The following is a 9,829-nucleotide window of genomic DNA, read 5'->3' on the forward strand; positions in this document are numbered from 1 at the left end:
GCATGAAACTGTTACAAAATGTAAACATTTTTTTTTTATGTGCAAACTGCAGCATAGAAAAAAAAACAACTTAAAATTTGATATGTCAATAACTTAAACACTGCTTTTTTCTAAACAAAATATTTCATTGTAGTGAAACAGTAATCAAAGCCTTTAGTATGAACAGAACATTTTTATATTTCATGTACTCCTGACAGAATAAGCCACAATGAACATATATACTCAAAGCATTTAGCAGTCAAAGAGATATTTCTCAAATACTCTATTGTATAAGTAAGAAACAAGCCAAACATTAATTCACATTACGTTATGAAGTATTATTGCACTGTTAAGACATGCCTGGAATCCTGTGTTTTAATCATTGCTCTGAGCTGCTCTTTCTCAACTGTCTAGAGTGGGACCATGTCCTTGCGTAGGTGGAACCAAAGGGTCATGTGACACAAAAAGCAAGTGGAGGAGCAACATTATAAGCATAATAATACTAAGATAGATGGAGGATCCACCAACTCCCTTTTCAGTTCTTCAAAATGTACTGTAGCAATAGAACTTCTCCCAGCTATAAACAAATTGTTATGCCAACTGTCTAGCTGGCGAGCAGTACATTACTCAACATGCCATTTCGCAATGTAATTCTGTAAATGTACAATTACTTTTTTTGTTTTGTTCTAAAGTTAAAGCCATTAATAAGAAAGGTATGCAGATGATAGGGCTCCCCTCTCCCATTCAGTAAAAGTGGTTCATTATCATAGTGCTTTCCTGCTTACTGATGCACTCACGGGACTGTCCTAGTTATGCAGCTATATGACGGTATATGAGTAATTCATATCACATGGAAAGTCAAAACTAGTATACCAGTTCACAGCACTGCTTTTTACTCACCCTCTCTTTGATCTACAGTAAATGTTAGAGATATCTAATGAGAATTCTTTTCCTCACTTACTAAGCGTTGCTAAAAGAGATTTATTTCTGTCCATGGCTGATAAAGAGACCCTGATCTATGCTTTTGGTTTGTCCAGACTAGATTAGTGTTGTTTCTGTATTTGGATCTGTTTGGGTCAACACCATATTGAATAGGTAAAGGGTAAATCGACTTGCACTTCTATAGCCCCTTTCTAGTCTTCCGACCACTCAAAGCACTTAAACAATACACGTCACATTCAGCCATTCACATGCTGGTGGCCGAAGCTACCATATAAGGTGCCACCTGCTACTCAGTTTATATGCACTCATACACAAATGGAACTTCAATGAAATACCCTTATCCTTCAAACACTGAAAAGATGTGAGAGGACCCATACAGTGGCAAACTCTCAAAAATAAGAAGACACAAAAAAATGCAACATTCATGAAAGTACACATTATACTGGGAAGATATTTTTACATTAGATAGTGATCAGAGATTGCACCCATCTGCCAAGGCTCCACAATCCTCTAAACTGTAATTTATCAATAGAAAATAGTATGAAATATGTGTTTAGCTTTAGATCAAAACATACATATTTTGTTAACCAAGAACAGTAGACAGACAGGACAAAAAACACAAGTGCCATGGGGAAGGTAATGATTTGAGCTGAATAACTCAATAACAACAGCTGTAGTGGGAGCTTACCTGTACAGCTGCTGTCACACTGTTGGAGCGCTGGAACCGGCGATACCTGACCACAAGAGAGAGACAAACAGAAGAGACTAAACACCAAGATTTTTCCATGTCTGCTCTGTTACCAGGCAACAATTTCATGAGTCAAGGATTTATTTATCACATACTCATATTTCTCATCAGTGGTTGGGATAAAATAAGGCAATTGGTTCCAGGTGACAATTCACAGACCCTAAATGAACAGGCAGACTTGGGCACCTTCCTGGAGCAACTGGAATATTCCATTTACATGTTAATTGACATATTCCCGTGTTTCGGCGTATTCCAGAAAAGACCCCGGGCTACTGGCCTACCAGAAACGCTCTTATTTAATGCAACACTCAACCTGCGGGGGGCAGCAATATGCCTATAGGCGTCTGGTCTGCCGGAAATACAGAAGAAGAAGAAGAAGAAGAAGAAGAAGAAGCTGTAATGTTTGTTTCCAACATACCCTTCCATTGTGTTGTCCTACTTTAAGGTGACCAGATTTCTGAGATGAAAATTGGGGACATTTTCAGTGCGGCGGTGAAAAATCATTAAATATTATTATTATGAAATGAAAAACGGGGACAAGTACTTTTTCATGTAATTTGACCAGCTTTTATTACGAAAAAGGTTCAATCAAACAAATAAGTGACATCACCAACCATCCACTGAGGAAGACAAAAATATCTTAATCTTATTAGTCTGAGTTAGGATGGATTTTTTTGGTCAAAGGTTTCAACTCATAACTGAATACTATACTGATATTTATGACACAAAAGGTGGCAATCAAAAAAAGGGATGACATCACCGTGATCCCCTCATTCATCCACCTCCGTAGCCTCCGCCTCAGGAGCCTGGGTAGAATAAGAGCAGAGGAGAACATGAGAAAAACTGCAAGAACAGAGCCAATAGTAAGTGAATAGTTTCTTAAAGAAAAAAACATCAGTTTTGGTAATATACTTATATAATTTAGTCATTGTGCTCTTTTTTATATGCTCTCTGTAACTGCCTCTGTTTGAAATGTGCTACATCAGAGGTTCTTAAACCTTTCAGACCATGTATCACTATGTACCAAACCAAATTTCCAAAGTGCAACTTTCTACTGCAGATATGATTTTTTCACACAATAAAAATAACTGTATCCCCCGTGCAACAGCATCAGCAAGGCTAAACAACATCAACAAAATGCTACTTTATTAAAATCAAAGAATAGCCTACATTTATAAAGTGCACTCACAAAAGAAAGAGATAATATTGTCATCTCATGGTAATCTAATATAACAAGTTACATCTTCACTAACAACAGTGACATACAAAACAGTGACATAGGGCATCATCTAATCAGATGATCTGCATTTATAACTACTAAATTCATTGGATACCCACACAGCAGTGACTGGTGCCAGCCCGACACAAAATAGGGGAGACCGGGGGCAATTGTAACAGGGGGCAATTGTAACATCTTAAATTGCCCCAATCAGAAATGAGATACAACCATAAAATTCATTATGCACTTGCTTTTTGATGATCCCTCTCTGCCTACCAAAGGAAAAACTAATATCTCATGCATTTCTGATTTTATCTGATAAGACTCATTTTAGAGGTATGAAATTTTTTTTTTCATCTTCAGTATTTTTCTTATTCCGTCTTAACCTTTAATGTCTATTAATTGAAACACATCTAGTTTTGATGACCATTTTGTTGGCTATCATTTGCTATATTTGTCATATGTTAACTTTGTTGTTTGTAGCCAGCAGGCAGCTTTGTATCATGGGTGGTGAATCGGGGGCAATTGTAACGCTGTGTTACAATTGCCCACAACACCATCAAAATGATGTCCAGTTCAGTAACACCCTCAAATTAGATGATTTTTTTCCCCTTTATAATGTAGAAAAGTTATTTATATTCAGTTTATCTCTCTACATTTTTCGGCATAGTCCAGTGATTAAGTATTTTGCCTCTTTATCTCTCTACATTTTTCGGCATAGTCCAGTGATTAAGTATTTTGCCTCTCAATCTGAGAATCTGCGAGTCAAATTCGAGAGCCAATTTCTCATGCCCTCAAAATTTTAGGCCTAAATGTCCGTGAAAAACTTGAGCCATTTAATTAGCCTATCAGGTTAATAATAATTTTCAATTTAAAAATATTATCTAAAACGGCACCAATCAGTAAAGAGTATTCAGTCTTGTTTCTGCTTCGGCCATATCGGTCATTTTTTACCATATCGGTATCGGTTTATCATAACAATATATCAGTAGAGCTATATCGGTATGATTCTTTTTTTGATTTATGATCCAACTTTTTCACAGGTGTCAGTTAAACTGGACTTTCATTAAGTTATACACTTGCTACAAGTTGTAAATATAGCCTAAAATTAACAGTGTTGGTTACTTGTGTTTTTTATAGTGGCCCTGTAAATTGTTGAAAGAAAACAATGTGGTTAATCTATTTTTGACTTTTTAATGTTGATGAGGCGAGTGTTTTTTATTGTTATTATACATTACTTTTATATGATATTAAATGGTTTTAAGTATATCTGCAATCTTGGGAGTTTACTTTGGTCCTTGGTATTGATATAAAGGTATTAAGTGTGTTGTTACAATTGCCCCCGTATGCGTTACAATCGCCCCCACATGCGGGGGCGATTGTAACATTTGACTTCTAGTGTTTGAATCAATATTGTGACCCAAACGTTTTTTGTAAAAACATTTAATTACTGTGAACAAGTAGAACATAGATACAAGTTTCTTACACAAAAAAAATATCCAAATAGCTCAAGCGGTTTTTTAGTTATGGCATCAAAACCAAAAAGTGTTACAATTGCCCCTGGTCTCCCCTACAGCAGTTAACACACACAACTATTAACCATTTACTTATTATTTATTTATTATTTTAACACAGCCTCACGTCCCTACGCCTCCAGGAAAATCATATGCTACCAAAGCAGTCTTCCACCTCCTCCTTTTGTAAAACAGAGCCACATACAATGTCATCACCTGGTAATCTCACGCTAACGTTACAGCTTCACCAATGACAGATATTAAAACAGTGACATAATGTTAACGTTCACTGACTTTTATAACGTTACGTTAGGTCTTCAGTTCAGATTAAACAGACGCACTGCATGTTACAATCATACTTAGCCTACTTTACCTCACTTAACACACACACACACACACACACACACACACACACACACACACAGTCAAGTCTACTGCCAGCTCACACAAAATAAATAAGTTCATACACAACATACCATTTAACGCGGCCGTTGGTCTCCTCTTATCTCCTTTTTGCCGCCTCTAGATTGTTGTTGTTGATGCTGCTGCGTCTGGTCATGCTTCCTGATAACGTCTGTACATCATTCAACGTCTTTTCTGGCGAAGCGTTTACTGACTACCGTAATAACTGGTGTTTGAGTCTGCACGCATTTTTCCCCCATTCAATGTCAAAATCGGGGACATTTCGGGGACAGCTTTTACCAGGGACAAGTCACCCAAATGGGGGGCTGTCCCCGGAAATCTGGGACATCTGGTCACCGTATCCTACTTGCGCTTTTGCACCACAACTTAACTACAACACTCCTGCTTATCCATTTTGTCCCCAACAATGGAAGACGAGAGCGAGAAGAAAAGGCGAACGAGTTTATGGACCTTTCCTTCCAGCTTATGCCATTCACACCAGCCAGAGCCCCCCAGAGTCCCCCAGAGTCTGTGGATGAAGGCACGAAGCCAGTTCTGCTGTTCTCCCCACTTGCCATAACCATAACAACCCAGGATTCCTTGCGAATTGAGCATGTGCAGATGTAACTGAGTATTCTGGTATGGGGCATTTTCTGATTCAGGTGTATACATGTCACAATATTCTGGTTAAAACAGGCATATGCCAGGGGTCTTATTTGGAATATTCTCCAACCGGAATATGACCTAATCGGGTTATGCACTTGTTTACATGACTCGTGCGCAACCAGAATATTGAGGATATTCCAAATAATTCAGGAATATGGTGTGCATGTAAACGTAGTCAATGAGTCCCTGAGAGGAAGGCTCTGACTGTTGTATGTGCCTATGAACCAAACAGCAGTTCAGGAGCCTCCTTGGAGTCTCTGCTTGAAAACCTGTTGCCACCAGAACCAGGCCATGGACAAGAGGTGAAAAAGCAGATGGATTGATGTATGGATGGACAGACTAAATTCTTTTAAATCAGTTCCCCTGTAAAGCTGTGAAATATACTGTATTCTAGCTTAAAACAATTACTGAGTTAAAATAATTTTGTTGGATTACTATCTAGTGCATTTCAAGCATGCCAACGGGTGTACTCAACCCCTGCAACCCTGGTGTAGTTAAGCCTTTTCATACAGGCACAAATATCTTTGTGGCTTTTTCACAAAGATATCTAAAAATTATTTTTATAGTGAGCATTTACAACCTTGCACACTAACACGTTGGAACACTTATTTGCTGTTGATTTCACACATGCATAAAGAGAGGACCGACCAATAAAATCCTTGAGATGTCAGATTCACCAACCAAGAATCCCACACAGTTCACACGTCCAAGTATTTGAATAGGGAGAGTTACTGTGAGTGCTTTCCACAGTACTGTGGATAATCTGTTGCAAAGTAGTGTCTTTTGTAATACATTAGATGACAGTTATGTAACAATACAGTTTTTTTCAATATACAAAGCATACACTTATTCAGTTTAGGTTCATTTAGCTAAATCAATGCAGTCCAATTCATGAAAGCCACAATGCTCAGTCCCTGTTGAATCTGTTCCAGTTTGACTCAACACTATGGCCGTCCTGCAGGCTGTTATTGTGAGAGGTGTTGATATTTGGTCTACCTTCATTGATATAAATTAGCTGGATAAAACATTGGACCATACACCTCACTACAACAGTTTCAACAAAAACTTAAAATTACACCCTTCACAAAGGTTACTATAGCTGCTGGACCAGACATCAGCCCCAGCTGGGTATATCCAACAAACTACCAAATCTTACGGTCATGAGTTTTGAATGGCCAGTTAAGCGAGTTCAAGTAGGCTATGTGTTGCATATTCTAGGTACATTTATCTGGGAGACCTGAGGACAGAGACAAAACATGCTGCCTTACTTTGCCTGCTACCACTACCTGGACTCAAATAAAGGAAAGCAATTAATGAATGGATGCTTTAAATATGTTAAGGTTTAATTGCAGGGTTCCAGTTTCAGAAACACTGGTTGTGATTAATTCTTAAATCTTTCCTTTTCTTCCTCAGTTTGAGGTAAATAGTACAGGTTGCTGTCTGGTTTTAAAGAATTGTGGTGGTGGAAATGTGGTTTGTAGAGTCAGTACAGTGCATCATAATGTAGAAAAGCTTGAACAGAGGTCTGAAGGAAACTGTAGTGAGTCCAGAAGTCAGTGAAACTGGTCCTCAGCCACATTTGTTGGAGTTTATTGCAGAGGATAACCTTGGTAGATGAGTCTGTGGGTGTTTGTTTGTGACCACAGAGAGAAAAATAATTACATGATAGCAGGAAGCAGGAAATGACTCAGCTAGACTCAGCTAGTCTGAAGGAAAATGCACCTTATGTAACATGACTTCAATCATTGAATACATCTTCTAATCAGATCACTATACTAAAAACTTGTCAGTAACTGATAGACTTCAACATAAGCCAGTGATCAATATCTTTTACTCAGTGATCTGATCTTGACACAGTGTGTGATCACCAGTGCAATATTCAGCAGTACAGTGACATGCAAAAGTTTGGGCACACCTGGTCAAAATTTCTTTTACTGTGAATTGTTAAGTAAGTAGAAGGTGAACTGATTTCCAAAAGGCATGAAGTTAAAGGGGAACTAATGTTTTTTGTAAAATTTAGACTGTAAAATTTTATAATAATTGATGCCCACAAAGCAGGAGAAGGCTAGCCGTTTCCTCAGTTCTGATGTTATTAAAAAATGGCAGTTAACAGGAACTGTGGAGGTCAAGTTAAGGGCCGGAAAACCAAGGCCATCTTATACTTATTTAGCTACTCACAGTAAATGCAATTTTGACCAGGCATGCCCAACCTATTGCATGCAACTGTACATGTAAGAACATATGTATGAGGGGCCGTACAAGACATAATTCATTCTCACCCTCTCACACACATACATTCTCCTTACACATACATATATTTTCACTCACACATTCATATATTTTTACTCACACATTTATACATTTTCACTCACACATTCATATATTTTCACTCTCATATTTATATATTTGAACACACACATTGATACATTTTTCTCTCATATTCATATATTTTATGCACACATTCATACATTTTGCTCTCATGCACATGCAATCATGTATACATTTAATACTATAAGTAATATATGTATGTAAGAGAAGAATGTATGCATGTGTGAGTGAGAGTATAGTGGAAACAGAAGGAGTATAGTGGAAGGCAGTCCATTTATCGTCTACATACTCCGGTACAGTAGGTGGCGGTATACACCTAATGAGCAATGGTTGCAACGCGCCATAAAACCAAACGAAGAAGAAGAATTTCTCGCGCTGTGATTGGCTGAGAAGGATGTTATTGACGTGGGTCTGCTGTGGTGAAACTACAATGTTCTGAAGATGGACTACAAAATGCACACGATGAGAACGTATGGGGCGACTGATGCAAACTGAGCATATGTTACGGTGCGTGTCCCCTCCATCCACAGCTGTGTTCAACTTGTTTGTTTTATAACAGGATAAACAAATATTNGGAATTGAATTAAAAAAAGGAATATAGGCTACCAGCCACAAACTGAAATGGAATTGTCACATTGAGAATGTTTGCTCACACTCACCCATCTGAATCCCAAGTAGTAAAATGAATTAATGATATTACTAAAGGCTGGCAATACAACAACGTTCAAATGAATAAATGACTGATGCAAACTGAGCATATGTTATGGTGCGTGTCCCCTCCGTCTACAGCTGTGTTCAACTTGTTTGTTTTATAACAGGATAAACAAACATTAAATGCATTATTTTGTTTTTCCATTTTCCATTTTCTTCTTCAAATGGGCAATTGGAGTAGAAATTAGACCACAACCAGTAATTAACTTGTGTTTGGCCTTTATTGTTAAATCAATATTATGTGCCAGGTGCCCATAGGCGTCATTCAGGTATGGCGAGGTATGGCAGCTGCCATACCTTGGAATTGGGAGAAAAAAAAGAGAGAGAGGTTCTGTAGTCATTACTCGAGGTGCGCTGGCTGGTTGTTTTCATTGTATTGCATTTAAATAGGTCAATAACATGCTCATCAGTGAATACGAGTGTTATTGAATCAAATTGTTCGCCACTTCGCTCCTCCGCCAGTTTTGAGTGAGTTACCGTATATTTCCAAATAGTCGCTTGGTGGCAAATAGCCGCCGGGCACCTAATAGCTGCTGGGGGTTTGACCCCATTTTGCGTATTAAACGCCGGTCCGATTAAACGCCCGGGCGATTATTTCGTCATTCATTGCCTCATGGCTGTCCCTCCTTCAGGGACTGTTTGCACTTTTACGCACGGGTCAGTGGTGAAGTGGCGCACATGACTCGTGCTACGGATGGACGGATGGACGGACAGACAGCCACGTATCTAAAACAGGTAATACATCTGGCTACATCTTTCCCACATCAAATATCCGTGATCACCTACACCCGCGTGCGTAAAAGCGCACACAATTCCGTGTCCTCTAACCGCGGATGCTGTGATTTGATGGCCTGGTACTCATTGTAGCCCACTCTTATAAGACCCAACAATAGTAATAATAATAAGTTACTGTGGACCTATATGCCATGCCTTTTAATGAAATTACCAGAAGAGTTCGCAATGAAATTACCAGAAGAGTTCGCTGAAAAACAGGTAATGTCAGCCTGAATTACTCACGTGCGTCCTTGGTGAAAATCGCTGACATACATGGGAAATACGGCTTCTATAGGCTCGCCATAGCTTACTGTCAGGACTCAGGGACCAGAATTCGGGATGGCGGACCGTCGGGATGGCGATATTTCGGTGTGGCGGCCTGTAACCACTGGTTAAATGGCCCGTTCGGTTGGTATTCGGATAACTGGGGCTTTACTGGTATAATGCAATAGCACCACCCAGCGGTGAAACCCGTGTACATGTGTACACGAAAAAAATGACCCACTCTAAATGTTTAGAGATTTTTGTACACGAACTCACCCCTAC

At 38.8% G+C, this 9,829-nt stretch overlaps 1 protein-coding gene across 1 annotated transcript in view; it reads right to left on the minus strand.

Moving 5' to 3' along the window:
- The window catches only part of LOC126382496 (disks large-associated protein 1-like), a gene marked incomplete at its 5' end in the record, with an annotated part of 36,350 nt that overhangs the window by 19,762 nt on the left and 6,759 nt on the right, over window positions 1-9,829 (minus strand). The window contains one exon of the mRNA XM_050032391.1: window positions 1,610-1,655. Coding sequence (XP_049888348.1) covers window positions 1,610-1,655 — 46 coding nt within the window. The remainder of the gene's footprint in view (window positions 1-1,609; window positions 1,656-9,829) is intronic.

Source organism: Epinephelus moara, chromosome 21 (assembly GCF_006386435.1).
Source record: "Epinephelus moara isolate mb chromosome 21, YSFRI_EMoa_1.0, whole genome shotgun sequence".
NCBI classification, from domain to species: Eukaryota; Metazoa; Chordata; class Actinopteri; order Perciformes; family Serranidae; genus Epinephelus; species Epinephelus moara.